This window comes from Leptinotarsa decemlineata, unplaced genomic scaffold (assembly GCF_025532065.1).
Source record: "Leptinotarsa decemlineata unplaced genomic scaffold, Ldec_3_MD MMD2_tig00026328_RagTag_RagTag, whole genome shotgun sequence".
In the NCBI taxonomy this organism is placed as follows: Eukaryota; Metazoa; Arthropoda; class Insecta; order Coleoptera; family Chrysomelidae; genus Leptinotarsa; species Leptinotarsa decemlineata.
Window position 1 is genome coordinate 16,392,870 of NW_027412688.1, and position 20,685 is coordinate 16,413,554.

Sequence of the window (20,685 nt, forward strand, 5' to 3'; positions counted from 1 at the left end):
TATGCTCAGACAAATCACATACCAGTTTACCTCAAATGAAACTGAAACTGATCGATAAAAAAATCCAGAATATTATGATATCCTCAAACACCAGTGTTACTCTAGAAGACAGTGTTAAGTTTCTAGGTATTTATATTGATGCTAGACTTAGTTGGTCCAGCTATGTGGAAGCAACTACTCGTAAGCTGTCTAGTGTTTTATTTGTTCTTAAACAGTTGAGAAATGCTGTAGGTTTGATAACACTATTGATTTACTATTCGACGCAGTTATTTCATATGTTGTGTTGTTTGAGATTGACAAGAATATTACGATGTTTCCGAAACATTCTCACAATCATGATTATTCAACAAGATCCGCATGTTAATTAAATAATACAAGACATAGGTTAGCAGTTAATTAAAAAAAAACTCCCTAAATTTGAATTTATTTAAATCTTTGGATTTCAGAAATTTCAAAAATAATACCGAGAAATATCTTCTCAACAACTGTTTCTACACAATCGAAGAATATGCTGCTGTAGCTGGTCAATTCATAGTTTTTGAAAAATGATTTATGTTGTAGAGCTGTGATAAAACCTGTTCTTATATTTGTTGCTCAATTTAAGTGTCTGACATAGTACTTATAGTATATAGTGTATATGACTTGTCATAAATGTATTTTGTATATAAAGTGGTCAAATAAATTACTCTTCTCTACTCTACTCATCCCATAGAGGGCGTCTTCGTAGGGGCAAGATGTCGTCATCTCCTATACCTGAAGAGGATGAGAATTGTTTTTATTCGAGCAATGAAGAAAACTTCATCTCCTGAAGGTGGCAAATTGGTTAGTGAAACGCACGTCGAGAAAAGTGTTGCAGTCCTGCTGTTTGCGAGGAGTGCATGTTTAGAGTTTATTCTTACGGCTTGGCCACGGGGATCGAAGGTGCGAACGACGAACCGGGGAGCGAGGCGCCCATTCGCGCAACACCGTTTGCAGGCCACAGGCAGTCACGTTCGCCATCGCGACCAATAATCCGACAGAGAAATGTCTTTATCGAAAATATCTCGATATTGCTTAGAAACTAATAGTTTTTTGGTTCAAGACCTAATATTTGGAAGAGATTATGGAGTACATGATTTGAATTAGAACCGGGTTATAGATGGAGAATTCCAGAATAAGTACGAGAAATACAGATTATATCCAGAAAAATGTTTTGAGTATACCAGAATAAGTATTGAAACCTTCGATTCTTATGAATATTCAACCAGAATTGGAGAAAAAGGTTAATGCGAATAGAATTTTAAGTGCCGCTGAAAAATTGTTTTTGACGTTAACTATCTTTGGCCAGAATATTATCAACTTATTAAATGTTACCCGGTATATTATTATTTCATGAAATAAAAACACTTTCTGATATTTATGTTATTTATTGCAAAAATCTAAATTATATGACAGTAATTTTTCGTACAACTAAAACAAAAAACAACTTCTAACTTGTAATTGACGGTAGAATGAATAATGAATTTCTAACTTTTTAATCAGTATTTTATTCAGCAATAAAAGTTCATTTTTCGCGGCGAAAACAACTAAACTCGTTTGATTACTGCACTATTCGCCGCGACTACCGCTCGACTCCGTGGCTCGCGCCATACAGATTCATGCATTTGTTTTTCACGCCGGCCGCGCCGCAAATCGCCCACGCGATTCGCTCGGTACATTTCGCCGGTCGCCGTTGCGCGTGGCTTCATGACTACATTCCTCTGCGTTTGTTTCAGTCGCTAGACGCTTCGCCGTTCGCACCGCGCGAATATTCGCATCGGCGAGTGTCCCGTGGACAGGGTGTTATACCAGAGGTTCCAGTTTTATCTTTGGTTTCCAGATAGATTTTGATTCCGATCCCACAAAGTGAAATTCAATATCTGAATTATAATCTCACTTGTCTTTAGTTGATGGGAGTCGTTCGAAATCGTCCATTTCAAAACATCTACATTGACTGATTATATCATCCGAATTTTCAAATTTGTCTAATCGACTCAGCGCCATGAAAACTTTCTATTCTATTCGTATCTGATACCTTCGATGTATCAATGTATATATGCCGATGTACTGTGATAATACCTGGTCATAGGACATTAAATCGATATGATTGCCCAAGCGAAACAAACTTCATCTTCATTTCTAACATCACATACCTACACGTTTTTATGATATCGTCCGTAAGCTTGATGAAGGATAAATACCATCCATTCCCGAATTCCAGTTTGTTAATCTTCAGCTCCGGACACACGATTTCCCGAAACGTTCACCTACGCTATTTTTTCACTGAATTCCTTCATTGCATTTGTGATTTTCAACAAGATTTTTTTAAATTATTTCCTCAAATCCATAACAATATCTTATAACGAAAAGAGAAATGAAAATTTCTATGTTTTTACCACTTTTATTTGTAACGAACGTTACTGCAGTTTCGTCCTATATAGACATTCTCAAACTTATACAATAAACTAACAATGATTCATTACATTCGCCAATATATGTATACCATTCAGATACTTGATTGAGTACCTGAATCAGTTTATTGTATACGTTTGAGAATGTCCATATAGGACGAAACTGCAGTAACGTTAGTTACAAATGATAGTGGTAAAAAAGAGAAATGATAATAGAAATTGTCATTTCTCTTTTCATTATGATCTCCTACCACGTAGTAACAGCTACATCCATCAATTTATACCTTATAACAATGTTTTTAGTTAAAAAATTATTAACACGAAATGGAAAATTGAAAATTGAAAGATTCCAAACCAAGTTACTACACGACGTTTCGATTGTTAGTATCCAGAATCATCTTTGGGTGATAACTAGACTTATTCCTACGAGATCTGACTATTTATAGGTCATTCGACTGCTTTCAGCTATCCCCTCTTCCCTCTCTCTGCTTTACGGTTTTAGCGAAAGCTGACCGTTTGGCGGGAGTTGGTCGTGTTTCGCTTCATTAGATGTTTCCATATGTTGTGTATCTCAATGCTAGCTTAGCTAAATGCGTTGTTGGATAAGATATATGGGGCTTCTTCTAATTTTCTCCTAAATCAGTGTTCCTCCTTGTGGATGATTTCAGCTTGAGCCCACTTGATGTTATGTTGACGAGTTCAAATATGCTCTGCTATTCCTGATTTGCTGAATTCTCCTCGCTGTGTGTGTTTCTTGTGCTCGGCAATGCGAACTTACAACGACCTCTTTGTTTCACCGATGTATGATTCTCCGCATTCATAGAGTATCCGATATATGCAATTCTTGGAATCGTAGACCACGTTGGGTGGCCTGTTTTTCGTGAGGCTGCTACGGATGGTGTTCCCAGATCTAAGCAGGTTCTGATGTTATACTTGGACCCAATCCTTCTTATCCTATCCGACAATCTTCTGATATAGGGAAGTACAAGTACTGGTTGTGGCGGCTTCTCTTTCTTGTGAAGCTTTTGCTATCTTCTAGCTAAAGCATGTTTCACCATCACTTTGGAGTAACCATACCGTTGAAGGTCAGTTTTGATGATGTCTAGTTCTTTTTCGAGACCTTCCTTTGTATTACAGAGCCCGAAAGCACAGTCTAGTAGAGTCTTGATGATTCCTCTCTTAGTCGATTTATGGTGGTTGGATTCCTGATCATCTTTCAAATCAATTTATATCATATTAGACAATAGAAGTCCGATATGCACCACGAAACATTGTCAACCACCTTCTAACACATGTTTTTAGTATTGAAATACCTATTTCACGAGTACTGATCGATCCGAATTTTTTTAAAGCGTTCATGATTATTTGCTTAGGAAGATAAAAATCCTTACTGAAAAAAAATTTGAATGACGTCCTTTTCTTAATTTCGTGTTACCGAATTGAACTTTCTTTTTTTTTTCTGTCATCACCATAAATCCAAGATCTCTTGTTATTTCCTCGAACTTTTGAGTCGATGCGTATTATTTTGCGAATATTTTTCAATGAAGGCACGTTCCGTTTAGCGCATTTCAAATAAATATTCCGTTCAGCTTCGATTAAATGAGTGCTGAATTTCTGTTCAATTTTCCTAAATTTCCCAATCATTTCATCACTAACGGAAATAATTTAATTTTCTTCAAAATTCGACATTTTCATCATTTTAATAAATCTTTAATCTCGAAAGAAGTCGTTTTTTCCTACACCTCTTTTCTTGATGATGATGACGATGTGTATTCTGCAGTCTTGGGCTGAACTTAAATTTTTCGAAGTTGATGATAAATCGGGCCCGGTTCTTTTGTACTCTTCTGCAACTAAACTTGAACTAAGACAGTTCGTGGGAACCATATGTTTACATCAATATCACTTGAATTTTCTTCATTGTCACTGTCAGCCTCGCTATTGGGGTGGAATTAAATTTACTCAAATATTCCCCTTCATTAAAACTCAGATGAGTTCCAATATGATTTCTTGATTCTTATATCAAGAACCAATTTATGAATAAGAAAAATCAACAAGTACGTAGTTTTTTGTATAGAGTTTATGTGTTCCTGTTTATTATTCACAATGAAGTCACGAACAGTCCTGTAAAATGATTAAATTCAAGTAACACTGAAATAGAAGCAAATATTTGAAAATGAATTCGAAAAACATTCGAAGCCACATACTTGTGTATGATTCTTATCACCAATGAATAGTAGCGGCTAGCATAGTAGAAGATGCAGTCGACGATGAAATGATAACTAGAGATCAAATACATTTCCATAGATCATATATTATATCATCGAATACATAATTTTAATATTTCTAAATTGGGATAAAATTTTCATCAACCATTGAACCTACACGAAACTTTGTCGAGATGAGGCAATAACACAAAGTTCAATTTTCCAGAGCTCCAAAATATCTGATGCTATTTATAACACGCCTTGGATTGAATGCGACTTGCAATACAAAAAAATTTTACTCAATTTTTTGATTCAGACAAAGTTCCCCATAGAGATTTGGGTCGGAAGATTATTTTCGATGTCGATTCCTGTTTTCAAATGGGTGAGTAGAAAAAATTAATGAAAATTTTTGGTGTACGTTTAAATTTTTTTCAGAATTCAATTTCCATTCCTGATTTCTCAAAACGATTCTGTTTTTCGGCATGCACATTGTGCAGTCATGCACATTGTGCATGCACATTGAACACGTCCCACCGAAACCATAATCGACACCCAATTGCTCTTCTCAATCATTTTACTAATTTTTGTATGGGATTTGTATAAGTTGAAACCTAATTACTCTGATCAAATATTTCACTAATTTATATGCCAGGTATGCTGCGTATGTATTAATTTAATGAATGTTTCAATCGAGTATACGACACAAGAGTTTTATTATTTTCCGGTAAAAAATTATACACAACGGGTCTAACGAATGGTGAAATCTTTGCCCTATTGACTTGTGTACAAATGATGCATGTACCTGTTTTGATTTCGAGCGGTGTAGTTATGGTTTGGCCCACATAATGTTTCCTTTTCCTTATAATGATTCAATATCAGTGACTTGTAGAACAGCTGTCTACAATCGAATACTCCTGATTGTTTATATAGATAGATAGATGTTTATTAACTACATTATATAAAAAATTAGACCGGTTGAATTCAAAGGATGTTTACTTTTTTTCAGATTGTTCAGTCTTCATATTCTGGTTTTGCTTTACTGAAGAATGTACAAGATAAGAAGAACTAGGTAAGGAGGGTCAAGAGTGTGTTTTGAATGAAATTATATTTTTCCTGTAATGAAATCTCGAGTTGACGTTTAAATTCTTCTCTACATCTCTATACTTGACATAATGACATCACTGATACCTGACATGATGAAATAGTAGAATTCTAAATGAATTTTTCGCTTTTTCTGCACTGAAATTAGATTTGTTGTAGTGATTGTGCAGTTCCACATGAGTAGTGGACAATTAATATGTAATATTATTAGGATTTGAATAAGATTTTTTTTCACAAAACTCACAAACTTGTACTGACATTTGTTTCTTATAGTTGATAGTTAGAAGTTGATATATATATATATATATATATATATATATATATATATATATATATATATATATATAATATAATATTATATAAGTAGAATATGAGTGGAAGTTTTTAGTTAGAGTTCCTAGATACCTTCATGATTGTATTTGGTTTTTTCTCCACGCAGCACAGAAGTTTGCAATGATAGTTTACATTTGCATTAAAAGAGAATAAGCAATATGATAAGTTGTTTCAATTGTTCTCCATTTTCATCTAAAATCATTTCTCTCACCTACTATATTCATTCAGATAGTTTAGTAGTAGTTTCAGTTACTAAATTTATTAAGTGAAGTGTTACAAGTTGAAAAAGTATCATTCAATAGAGTCCTTCTCATGAGATTAGTCATATTGAATTATATTCATAAGGTTTTCACTTATCTCAACTTCAGAATGTTTACTTCAATTCCTAAAACTGCTACTTATTAGCAGTTAAAGTATTTTCTATCTCTTATTATTGCTGTTGCATTGATAATCCTCAAAATCATTTTCAATGAGTTCTATAACTTTCATTCAAAATGCTATTGATGGATTGATGAGGGTAGTTTATGAGAAGAAACACATACCAAACATGTTCATTTGTCGTATAAATAAACATTTGTATAATATGTGTATGTTGTCCCCTGTTATTGCGGAAATGAATCGTCTATGAGAGTGGAAACTGATCAATTTCAAGAACAGAATTAATCGTAATACAAAAATTTTCGCATATTTGAATGGAACCATATTTTTAATTACCCGTACAATGAAAGTTGCCCATCCTTAATAGGTTTCGAAAATGCACTACCTCTGTTGAAAGTACTGGGCCCAGCAGAAAATAATGCATCATACTCTTGAAAAGTTCAATCAATACTAGTGTCAGTAGTTGAAAAGTTGACTGACGCGATTTTTAGTTTGAATACATTCATGAAAGTCCCAAATTTTGTTAATCTATTTTTTCATCTGTTCATTCGGACGAAGGAGTGCTAAGTGACCTTCAGTTTCACATAAATTGCATGAATAATTGTGGTATTGGTTGGTTGAAGGTTGATCTTGGAACCGTTGAGCTGGATTGGTGTTGTGACGTTTCTTCCGGAAATGAGACACATGATGTATGCTTGATTCAAGCTCCTTCGATACAGTATCCTGTCCAGCCGCCATTTTGGACAAAGGTATGCGATTGGCATCTAATAATTTGCTGACCATTTTTTCTTCGAAAAGCCTACCTTGTCCAGAACGTCCCTAGAATCGAACAACAAATCAATATCTCTTCCGTGAATAAAATCCGCAACTCAAAATTGAAATTAGCACCCTTGCACCCCAATCAGTGGAACTGAATAAATTTCATCGTACTGTAAAATTTATCTCGATAGGCAAAAGAAGATTCGCCATTCTTCAAATCATCGTTGACAATGTTACTAAATATTCAATGAAAATGCACGTTTTGTTGCATTTGTCACTCCATTCACTATGGAATAGTTTTTATGCTTGTGATGAAAATGGTCAATTCATTGGTTTGAAGATTGAACTCTCTAATATGTGCAAAATTATCCATTACTAAACTCTGTTGTATAATACAATCTCCGATAATTTCTATTCACTTTTACCATCCATGAATTGCCATGCAATATATGGATTGATGAGATTAGTGATGTGAACAACCATTTTCCAGAAATATGTACTGATAATAATTACTGAAACATATATTCATAACATACAACCTAACAATATGTGTGTCTTCTTATCGTACGTACAGGATGATCTGAAAACATAACTACCACAAAAATTTGTATGGAGCTGAATAAAGGAAATGATCCTAATACGTTCACTTGTACAGGATGATACATAGCAGAAAATACTGAAATATTCATTTGAGTGGTATTAAGTTTTTCAAAAGAGTTTTACGTTTTAATGTGATGCGTTTTTGCAGCCCCATTTCTCAATACATATTTATTCTACTGTGTCGCGGTACATACTGATCGATAAATAATTTTGTACGCTATAGAAACATTGAACACCTGGATGGCAAGGAGATTTATAGACTTCTGGCAGAATCTTCCAGGATTGGCTCACTCCAAAGCGTTTATTCACCCTTCGAAGCTTGATACCAAACAGTTGGTGGACTACAGTAGAGATGAACTACGATGTCTAACAGGCCTTCTCATAGGTCACTATCATTTGAATCATCATATGCAAAGACTTGGACTGTCGGAAGATAGTGTGTGTCGACTATGTTTGGAAAAAGAGTTAACAGCAGAGCACATACTTTGTTTCTGCTCCGCCGGGGGCCGAATCAGGTTTATAGAGTTTGGTATAGCCATACTCTAACCATACGACCTGAAAGACCACTCACCATACAAACTATTCGGCCTCGGTAAGAAGCTGGGTTTATTTGGTCAAGTGTGAATAGGTGTGAGCCACAATGAACCCTTGCGGATTGTGGTGGAGTGCCGAATAGACCCACTCACTTTTGACCCAACCTAACCTAACCTTACCCTATATATTGATGCTACTGATTTTTTTCCAAATTTCAATTATTTGCCCCTTTTCAGCTTATTACTCTATGATGTCGTTGAGTAAATTACGGCCAATTTCACTCTACAGATTCGAATTGAACCAAAGCGCTGCCGAAACAGCCCAAAAAGGCATTTGTGGCAATGAAAGTGTTCATGAATGCACTGTTCGACGTTTGTTTGCGGAATTTCTTTAATGGTATCCATTAGCCAAAAGGCGCTTGGTTTAGTAACTGAAGAGGTTATGAAGGGAGCATGTCTGTCAAACAAATTCACGAGGCAATTCACTAAAAAATTAACTTTGTCATCAACGCTCACCTGGTCATAACTCATATGAAGTGGGAGTAAAAATAAATCTCTGAAAATATTCTTCATTGAAATTTCTATAAGGGATAATTTTCGGCTTTTTCAACTCAACAGTCACTCGTAATTAACAGTAAACATATTAATGATGAGATATACCATCACTATCAGAAACACCATTTTTAAAATTACGCATTTTTCATTTGTTATAATCAAATCAAGAAGATTCGCAGTTTTATCAGTTACTCTCGTTGGACATTCCACAATTTGATTCAATTCAAAAGTTTCTAATATATAATGGAATTTTTCAACGTTTTCGTTATATTGAAATTAACCATACAAACAACTCCGTCTACACATGGATAAACGAGGCTCAGAGTATTTTCAAATAATAATAATAACATTTATTCAAATAGAAATCAATCAAAATAGAAACGCACAGAAATACATATGTGGTGTTTACATCGTGATAAACTTATGAATAAACAGACAAGACAAAAAATATTGAAACGTGTTGCTGTGGGGGCCTGTATATGACGCCAACTGCTGATAGTTTTTCATATTGATTTTGAGCCATTGTTCGTAGTTATTACTTTCAAGAGAAATCAAGTCTGAATAATTTATAACATTTGATTTCTAAATATTCATAATTTAAACATGACTTTAGCCATGTATCAAAACCTCCACCTATAATCATTTTTATTTCTTTTAGCCATGTATTAAAAAACCAACTCCAACCGTTTTCAAATAATTGGAAAGGCACACTTTTTTCTATCTGTATGTTTATCAGGATTGATAAAAAAGCACAATCGGCAGTTCAATACAGACGTGACTCAATTGCACAGTGCGACACATTTCAGTTCATTGAGGTTTTATACAAGACGAATTAGGTTGATATTTGAACAAATTCAATTGAATGAAGTTCAATCTATCAATGCCTAACGACTAGTATGGAGATGAAAAAAAAACATGTAAATAACTGCATATCCAGATGGAAAAGACCAAGAGATAATTTGTAACCATTGTCCCTGTGACTACTAGTAATGAAACAGAAATAATAAATGAAAAGTAGGGTAGTTTTAATTATCTATCAAGGGATGATTCATAATTAATTCAGATCCTCGGCACATTTTACCTGCAAAGTAGCTTCCTGGCAAAAATATTACCAAAATTAGTCCAAGCTATACTGCTACTCCCAACTTTTTGGAGGCATCCTTTGAGTAATTTCATTTGATTATCTTTTAAATCTTCTCTAATGATTATAATTGCATTTTTAACAGCTTTTTATTGTTGTAACACATATTAGTAAATTTAACCATAATGGGTCGATTTTCACGTTCGACAAATTTTCCAGTTCTGTGGGCATATTCAACGAATACTGTTTTCTTTATCTCTTTCACTAATTCCAAAAAACCGAATATTCCTTCTGCGCATGTATTTATCTTGTTTATTTGAGAGTGATACTATCAATTCCTGTTGAGATTTCAGATCTTCCTAAATGTTTTCGTTTTCTTTTTTGAAGCATTCATCTCTTTGCAGAATCGTTCACTCATGATTTTGGTAATCGTGGCCGTCAATTGACTAATGAAATCTTCGGACATACATAGCTCCTTGCAGTTCGTCCTTGCCCTTTTTTCTTCGCGAATCAAACAGGAAATATAATTTGACTTTCTGATCTTCTCAAACTAATAAGCACTATACGCACGTATGTCACGAATATTACTTAGTACAGTCACAAATTTTTCACTTCATTTCGCTTGTAAACAACAGTTCATATCGCACCACAATAAACATGTCTACTCAGTGCGACGCATACAGAGACATATCATGGCGCTAACCGCCAGCTATTGAATTCACAAATGGTGGTCCATTGCAAAGCCAAGCCCAAAATTATTGCATTCATAATTCAACACCAGACAGTTCGGTGTCTACCTGTTGTGCTAAGCTGAACCACAAATGCACTGCTCATTTGTCTGTCCTTATAGGTTAATCCCAAATAAGTAGAGGCAATCATAAACATATTTCGGAGAGGTGCAAATAATATGCTCAAGTTCAGGTGAAACACCTTACCCTTGCCTCTCATGTGAACTACGATTATAGGTACGTGTGGCAGATACCCGACGGAAAAACAACAACTAACCCAGCTAATGCCGCGAAGAAAGCTGAGGTAGAACCATCAGGCACCTATGCCACGTCTTCCATTCGAAAGTTTCGAATGGAAGACGTAGAATATGAAAAACTGAAATTAATTTCATTTGGTCGGGATGACCACCGATAGATCGGTTTTGGAGTAGGTACTAACTCTTCGTCAGTATCGGAAGTTTCATTTCAGACGCAGTGAACCGTATGAATATCGCGAACAAACACCAATCTCATTCTCACTTCAATCAGGTTGGAGCCTAACTCCCTTACCCTTGCAGCTGATTTTTGTCAGAAGAAAATGGGTTCATGACTAAGAGATTCGCGAACAAACAAAATTGTTTTCAACTAGTCATAAGCTCTATCTACAGTTGATTCGATAGGATGTACCACTGCGCCACCTGCAGACAAAGTTCGGAAATAACTCCACAAACACATACTTCAGAGTGGGAGTCAGAATGATAAATATATTCCAGAGTGGAGCATATGACATGCTCAAGCTCAGGTGAAACGCCTCACTCCTGTCTCTCATGTGGACCTATGATTTTATAGAATGTACGTGTGGTTACTTTTTTGTAGGTAGGTACGTGTGGCAGATACCCAACGGGAAAACAACAACTAACTCGATTTCTGCCTTGTATAATCTTTTGTTTTTTCCGTCGGATATCTGCCACACGTACTTACAAAGTCGTAGGTTCACATGCGAATCAAGGGTGAGGTGTTTTCAAATGAACTTGAGCATATCTTATGTACCACAAACACATACTCTCACCCAGGAGTATGTGTTTGTGGAGTTGGTTTCGGAAATTATCTGCAGGTGGCGCAGTGGTACATCCTACTGAACCAAAAGTAGATAGAACTCATAAGTAGTTGGAATTATTTTGTTTGTTCGCGATATTCAGAAGTTTCACTTCGTCTGAAATGACCCTCCCAGTACTAAAGAGGAACGAGTACTCCAAAATCAGTCTATCGGTTATCATCTCGACCAAATGAAATCAATTTTATTTTGTCCTATATAGGAAGTTATTTGCGACGAATCTTTCAAATGGAAGACGTTGCACAAGTGCCTGATGGTTGTACTTCAGCTTTCTGGGTTGCATCAATTAGGTTAGTTGTTGTTTCTTCGTCGGGTATCTTCCACATGTACCTAAAGAATTGTAGGTTGACATGAGAGGCAAGAGTGTGGTGTTTTTATCTGAACTTAACCATATCTTAAGCACCTCTTCGGATTTGAGGTCTTGATTGCGAATCTGTCGGAATTTTGAGCCTATATTGTCCGCTAATACCATTATTCTGAAAACTGGGCGAATACGTCGCCCCTGGCGAGCAATATATGTCATTCAGATAAACCCTAGACAAGATTTAGACTCGTTGCCAGTATACCTACTGATCCAAAATCAAAATTCCTTATTGCCTATTTCTCTTTATAATAATTAAGCACTCTTCATATACATATATTAACAAATGAGATATTTACAGTCATCTCACACATACAGGAGTGAAAGGGTGAAAAAAGGGGAAGATGCAAGAGGAGGGGAAGGCAGAAATAGACTGCAATATTGAGCCCCAGGATGACCGCAAGAGAAAACGTCACCTCAAAGTCCCACGAAAGGGTCGTGGGACTTTGGTACTGCCCAACAACACCTCATTTCCGCTTCCAGCTTGAAATTCACAGAATTCAACTCCAATAATTATGGAAGATATTGGGGTGTTTCCATGAGGAATGAGACAAATTGGTTTTATCAGAACTGAAATTTTTTAGCAAAAAACTGTGGTGGTTGTAAAATTGATGTTCTGATTTCGATGTTTTGAGACTATATTGGTTTAAATCTGTTGAAATCTAAGTGAGGTCGACGACATTTGCCCTTACGAAGACGCCATCAATGGGAACGACAGAGAAATCAATCTTCGAATATAAAGATATTCAGATTCAGTTGCAAAGCTACGCTTCGACCTCGACCGCCGCGCCGACGAAATTTATTTTTTATTTGAAGATTGAGTTTCCTGTCGATCCCATAGATGACGCCTTCGTAAGGAGAGATGTCGACCTTAATTACTCAAGTTAGGTCAATGAAACTCCGGAAGAATGAGCCGCTTGAATAAAAAATTCAGTATTTTCACGTCGATTCTGAGAACAAGCAGAAATCGAATGGAGATGTACATGGAAAAAACTTCAGCTTCACTATTGAAAACGTGTTATTTCCGAAATGATACAGAAATTGATGATTTTCTAACTGCATTTTGTGATAATTCAAGAGTAAAAAATAATTTCAATAAACTTTTACTGTAATACGTATTTTAATATATCAAAAATCATTATATGTCAATTCCATCGATCTGAATAAACTATTCAACTGCAACTATTCAAATACAAACATGGAATCATATGTTGTCATATGTCATATGAATGTCATACTTGAAACACGTCAGGCATGTGTCAGGCATAAATTCGTTTATCATTTTGATATCAGTTTCAGCCCTGAAGAATCTGAAGAGAATGTAAACTGAGCTGCTGAATATCGCTGTGCTGATGACTTATAACTATCCTGGAATACAAAACGTTTCGTTAGAAGAAACTGAGTTTTGGCCCATTTTTGTATATTCAGAATTCATCATCGATCCCGAATATCTTGTATAATATTTTGGAAATGTTACTCATACAAGATGATGGAATGTAGTAGGTATTTTGTGGTATCAGTAATAGCCTATTTATGTATTCTATCAAACTCGAATTTTATGGTAGAACTACTATAGACAACTAGCTAGTTTTTTTATTTCAAAAACTGTTCATTTTTGGTATAGGATATGAAAATAAACAGGGTATTACATTTGAATTAGGGAAATTGGTACCAACTTCAGGTATAACAAGAAGTGTTGGAAAAACGCCACCATCTTCATTAAATAAAGCCATATATTAAAAACATATATTTGCCAATTTTCAAGATAAGAATTCTATTATTTACCAAAATATGGCTAACCCACGGTCATCACGCTATGCCGTGTATATTCTAGTTTTATTTGATATGATATATGCGGAAACAGATTTTTGATCCTCGAACCCATTTTTACCTTGAATGTTCAATAAATCTCTTCCACTACAAAATTAATGATCGCGTGTTTGGTAATCACTAATAATAACCTTGATTTTCATTACTACATAACTGGGATTTTGTGAATATATTTGAAAGAATTACTTCAACAAATCATGTTTCAAAGATTCAATATCCATTAAGAGTAGATAGCGATTTTTTGACTGGGTTTGCACAAAACAAAACAAAAAAAACGAATTAATTAAAGTATGTTATATATGGAATTATTTGGCAATATATAACATATTGCGAAATGTTAAACATATAAACGAAAAAAAAATGGAGTTATGAAATAATGAGGAGTGAAATGCTATAAACAGCTTCAAAACACAATACCTACATAAAGTGTATAATGAAGATGATAAAATTGGTGAAGGAACAACTCTAGTAGAAGAAGTCATCCAAAGTAGCAAGAAATTATTCAAAATACAATACCTATAGAAAGATTACCTGTTCAATGCCTACCTATATTTAAAATTTTTGTAGCAGTGTCACTATCTTATATAATATATACAGTGTGACCCATTTTTAATGGAAACATCCCCCTAAAATTTGAAGTTGTAAACCGATTTTGATAATTTTTTTTGAAATGTCAAGTACTGAAAGGTCTACCTTGGGACTAAATTTGAAATGTTTATTAAAGTTTCAGGGCATACTACGATATTTTTTCTTAGCCGAAAATCGGGATTTTTTATTAGCGATTTTTTTATTGAAAAAATCACTAGGCCACTGGATTCAGAGTGACTCTAAACAAGTGTGACCAAAATTTCATGAAAAAATATTCATTATTAACAAAGTTATGACAACTCAAAAATTCGAAAACTCACACAGCTAACAGTCACAAAAAAACACCCTATATCAACAGATATAGCGGAATTACATTCAATTTTTCGCCCAAATTAACTAAAACTAAGACCTAATATTCCAATTTAAATCTTAGTTGCCATGGAAATGATATTACAGTTTGACACTTGTGAAAGATTTAAGTGTATTTTTGGAAAGAAAGTTTTTAGCTTTCTACTACTCCATCTGATACCAAAAAAGGGATGAGAGAATCTTCCAAAGAAAGGAAGGAAGTGATCAATTTGAAAATAAGAAACTCTATACATGGATGTATAGATCATGTAAAGAAGTAACTTTCAGACACAAACTGAAAGAAGGTCCTCCTGAAACAGCTACTTTCATATAAACATTGAATTACACGAAAGAAAAAAAATTCTTTCGAAACAAATACTTCTATATAAACACTGAATTATACAGAAGATACTTTTCTCTACTCAGTTTGTATATCAAACATTAAATGTTATCCAATTTGGTACTGAAGAGCCTAAGGGCTAGTGTCTTAAGGCGAAACATCGGTGTATACCAGTGAGGGTGACAGTGTTCCATGTGAGTACAATTTATTACCATTCTTTCAAAGTAGAACTCATGTGAATGATATCTGATTCTTATTCCACAACAAATGTTTGATATACAAACTGAGTGGAGAAAAGTATCTTCTGTATAATTCAGTGTTCATATAGAAGTATTAGTTTCGAAAGAATTTTTTTTCATTCGTGTAATTCAATGTTTATATGAAAGTAGCTATTTCAGGAGGACTTTCTTTCAGTTTGTGTCTGAAAGTTACTTCTTTGCATGATCTACACATCCATGTATAGAGTTACTTATTTTCGAATTGATTACTTCCTTCCTTTCTTTGGAAGATTCTCTCATCCCTTTTTTTGTATCAGATGGAGTAGTAGAAAGCCAAAAACTTCCTTTCCCAAAAATTAATCACTCCTAAAAATATAACCCCTTCAATTCAAATAAGATTCCTCTTGGCTGGGATTAAATCAAATAGGTGAATGAATGTCATTACGATGTCATCGATGACATAAGCAGATCAAGCTTATTCCGTGACATTCAAAATCGTAATTCATGAATGAAGTGTGTGTATTTCCTATGATGTTATCCAATTTGGTACTGAGGAGCCTAAGGGCAAGTGTCTCAAGGCGAAACATCGGTGTATACCAGTGAGGGTGACAGTGTTCCATGTGAGTACAATTTATTACCATTCATTCAAAGTAGAACTCATGTGAATGATATCTGATTCTTATTCCACAACAAATGTTTGATATACAAACTGAGTGGAGAAAAGTATCTTCTGTATAATTCAATGTTCATATAGAAGTATTTGTTTCGAAAGAATTTTTTTTCTTTCGTGTAATTCAATGTTTATATGAAAGTAGCTATTTCAGGAGGACTTTCTTTCAGTTTGTGTCTGAAAGTTACTTCTTTGCATGATCTACACATCCATGTATAGAGTTACTTATTTTCGAATTGATTACTTCCTTCCTTTCTTTGGAAGATTCTCTCATCCCTTTTTTTGTATCAGATGGAGTAGTAGAAAGCCAAAAACTTTCTTTCCCAAAAATCAATCACTCCTAAAAATATAACCCCTTCAATTCAAATAAGATTCCTTTTGGCTGGGATTAAATCAAATAGGTGAATGAATGTCATTACGATGTCATCGATGACATAAGCAGATCAAGCTTATTCCGTGACATTCAAAATCGTAATTCATGAATGAAGTGTGTGTATTTCCTATGATGTTATCCAATTTGGTACTGAGGAGCCTAAGGGAAAGTGTCTTAAGGCGAAACATCGGTGTATACCAGTGAGGGTGACAGTGTTCCATGTGAGTACAATTTATTACCATTCATTTAAAGTAGAACTCATGTGAATGATATCTGATTCTTATTCCACAACAAATGTTTGATATACAAACTAAGTAGAGAAAAGTATCTTCGGTATAATTCAGTGTTCATATAGAAGTATTTGTTTCGAAAGAATTTTTTCTTTCGTGTAATTCAATGTTTATATGAAAGTAGCTGTTTCAGGAGGACTTTCTTTCAGTTTGTGTCTGAAAGTTACTTCTTTGCATGATCTACACATCCATGTATAGAGTTACTTATTTTCAAATTGATTACTTCCTTTCTTTCTTTGGAAGATTTTCTCATCCCTTTTTTTTGTATCAGATGGAGTAGTAGAAAGCCAACAACTTTCTTTCCCAAAAATTAATCACTCCTAAAAATATAACCCCTTCAATTCATTTGAGTGTACTATTGTCAACAATATTCACCGTACAGTTCTTCGAATTATTTTGTGTCATGGCTGCAAGATTGAGCGTAAGAGAGAAAATTGAAATTGTACGCCTTTCGAGAGATGATGTTAGAAGTGCTAGAGAGGTTTGTAGAGTATTTAATGAGAGACTTCCAGATCGTCCTCGTATTAGCTGCGGTACGGTAAATAAAATAAATAAAATATTCAATGAAACTGGTGCAGTATCAAAAATGATGTTAAAAAGTAATTCTCTACAAAGACGAAACAGGAATGACAGAAATGATCAAATCATTTTAGATTAATTCGAAAATAATACTAATGCCAGTATAAGAAATGCCACTTTAGATTTGAATATTCCACGAGAAACTATTCGGAGATGTCTCAAGACGAAGAATATTGAACCTTTCAAGCCAAAATTTTTACACACACTTCAAGAATGCGACGAAACAAGACGCCTGGAATATTGTTTATGGGCCCAAGGGAAATATTTAAACAATAGAAATTTCTTGAAAAATATTGTATATACCAAAAAAATCAACGTCTGGTGTGGGATTTCGAACGAACGAATTATTGGTCCTTTCTTTTTTGAGGAAAACATTAATGCGCAGAGGTTTCTAGAATTTTTAAACACCGAGTTCTGGGATGCTATTCACGAGCTGCCAATCAATAAACGATCAAATTTAATTCTCCAGTTAGATGGGTGTTCAGGTCATTATGCCAGAGCTGTGAGGCAATGGCTTAACGAATATTTTCCAAACCGATGGATAGGCCGTGGTAGTCCGTTTATAGAGTGGCCACCCAGATCTCCAGACCTCACAGTTTCGGACTTTTTTCTCTGGGGACTTCTCACACAAAAGGTTCACAAAAACCGCTCAAGAGATAGAAATGAACTTTGTGCAAGAATTCGACACGTATGTGCAGATATTAACCCTCAAGAACTAAGGAACGTAATCAGAAACATTCGTAAGTGCTACGACACATGTATCGAAATACGTGGTGGATTAGTAGAGGCTACTAGAATATGAGTTAGAATTGATTGTTGCACTGAATCGAAACATTTCAATAATTAGTTATTAGTTACGTTTATTAAATTTTTTTGCTTCATTGTTAGTTGAATTGTGTGAATGTAATTCCGTTATTTTCATTAAAAATATTTACGCTATTTATTTTTTTCCCATCTGGCGGCACTTTATTGTCGAAATCATAAAAAAATGATATATTGTGACTGTTAGCTCTGTGAGTTTTCGAAGTTTTGAGTTGTCATAACTTTGTTAATAATGAATATGTTTTCATGAAATTTTGGTCACACCTGTTTAGAGTCACTCTGAATTCAGTGGCGTAGTGATTTTTTCAATAGAAAAATCGCTAATAAAAAATCCCGATTTTCGACTAAAAAAAAATATCATACTATGCCCTGAAACTTTAATAAAAATTTCAAATTTTGTCCCAAGGTAGACCTTTTAGTACTTGACATTAAAAAAAAAATATCAAAATCGGTTTACAACTTCAAATTTTGGGGGGGTGTTTCCATTAAAAATGGGTCACACTGCAAAGTGGACCCAATTTTAGTAAAAGATAGTTTTATTGAACAATATTCATTAACTGAATTTTGTTTATAACTGAATTGAAAAAATAATATTTCCATGGGTGTAGTAGGCAACTCTAATGCAAATTTCAAATAAGATGGAAATTACACCTATAGGTGTTATAGTTGTCTATGGTATTCGAAGAAATACTCTACATAAAAACCGGGAGCTGCTTCATAAGAATCACAAATAAATATCGTGACAGTTCTTTCTTCTGAATTCTCTGCAGCATTCGTTCAGTTTTTTTGTTCATTGTCTACACCAGAATATTTTTCTTCTGTTATTTTTCTAATTTTTTTCAGACTATGCCTTGTACCTGTAATGGCCACAATATTTTATACCTTCGGCAAAACATTTTCTGAAATTGACATTCTGAAGTCATACAAAGATTTTTGCTGGCCAGAATATTTATTGGATGCAAACAACCTGACACATAAATCAATAACAATATTTTTAGACAGCCAAGCAGATTTGAAAGCACTTGGCGCACCCCGAGCAAGGTCAATGTCGGTAGAGAACAGCCCAAAAGATTCTTCTCAATAAGAAGGCTTAACAAATTCTATCAGGTCTGGATTCCTGGCCATCTGATGCCAAAGATGTTGGTCTTTTTAACAAATAATACAAATAATAAGATTATGTGAAACTACTTCCACCAAAGTTAAAAATTTGTAATAAAGATTAAAATGAATAAATATATTCGTATCAAACATAGTTTTTCGAAATTTGTTGCAAGCAGGTTTATGGAACTGATGGTATACCGATGGATGAACCACAGGGATCCACATTGGGTTTCACTTACACTTTGAACTTTTTACAAAATGAACTTTCTTTGATCACTCAGTACGTGAATAATTCAAGTATTTCAGTTGTAGCATCTATAATCACCTTTATCGAAGGACTAGATACTGTTCTTTTTTTTATTGAAAATGTTACTGTAGAAAAGAATAAATAGAGTTGACAATTGTTCGGTCGAATATTTTTGAGTTTTGATTTGATTAATTCAAAAACAATCTCTTGGATTTTGAAACGAATCCATACATTTATCGGTCTTTCGAGCTATTTTCAAATGTCAAATATAATTCAGACTAGAAGTATGACGACAAAAAATGTAACTTGCCCTGATGAGGAAGAAGAACAAGCGAGACGAAATATGTGTTTGAATAGTGAAGCGGAACATCTTAAAGAAAATATTAGAAGCAAGAAGAAATCCACCAATTTCTTCAAGCAAACAGTCCAAAACCAGCAGAATCGCCTCTAAGCTTAAGATAGAGGCTCAGATAAAAGCAGATGAAGCATTGGCGCGTATACTTGAACCGGAGGAACATATGATTTTGAATAGACTGGCATTAGAAAACAGCAAAATTTATGCTGATTTTCCTAAAGAATCTGTAAGTAAGTCCTCGGAATCAGAAATAGGAAAATTCGATAATGGTGATTACATCAAATTTAAGGAAATGTCATCACATTCCAAAGTTCGTGACTGGCTTTTCATGCAGAAATCAGAAGAAACTGCAACGACTCCAAGCCAATTGAAAGAACCAGATTCGAAACATTCAAGTCCTTTAGGAAATTCTGCACGACACAGAATGGAAATATTGTTTTTGAGACAAGACGTAGACAAAAATTTGCCAACGTATTCAGGAGTGGCCTTTATTTTTTACGCAACGAGTGAAATGTAGAAGCTTTCGCCAGAAAAAAATTTGTGCCGATTAAAAAAATGCCTTACTGGTAATATCAAAAGATGCGTTGAAGGTCTTGGAAATTTTGCAAAATCGTTTTGGTAGACCTGATCTCATAGTGAAATATATGATAAACGATGGAGAAATGCTACCTTTTGTCCGAAATAACGATTTCAAAGTAATGACAAATTTGTCTGAAACAGTAGCCAACCTCGTTGCTACATTAGAAGTACTAAATATAAAAAATTATCT

The 20,685-nt window shown here is 34.5% G+C and overlaps 1 protein-coding gene and 1 long non-coding RNA gene across 2 annotated transcripts in view; one reads left to right on the forward strand and one right to left on the reverse strand.

Moving 5' to 3' along the window:
* Positions 1 to 5,776, forward strand: part of LOC111513788 (putative odorant receptor 71a) — a 31,256-nt gene extending 25,480 nt beyond the window's left edge. Inside the window, exons 4-5 of the mRNA XM_023170014.2 lie at positions 4,860 to 5,015; positions 5,640 to 5,776. Coding sequence (XP_023025782.2) covers positions 4,860 to 5,015; positions 5,640 to 5,702 — 219 coding nt within the window. The 3' untranslated portion in view covers positions 5,703 to 5,776. The remainder of the gene's footprint in view (positions 1 to 4,859; positions 5,016 to 5,639) is intronic.
* A 263-nt stretch (positions 5,777 to 6,039) lies between these two features.
* LOC111513789 (uncharacterized) overlaps positions 6,040 to 20,685 on the reverse strand; it is a 55,290-nt gene continuing 40,644 nt past the window's right edge. Inside the window, exon 3 of the long non-coding RNA XR_012467192.1 lies at positions 6,040 to 7,264. This is a non-coding gene — a long non-coding RNA (uncharacterized lncRNA). The remainder of the gene's footprint in view (positions 7,265 to 20,685) is intronic.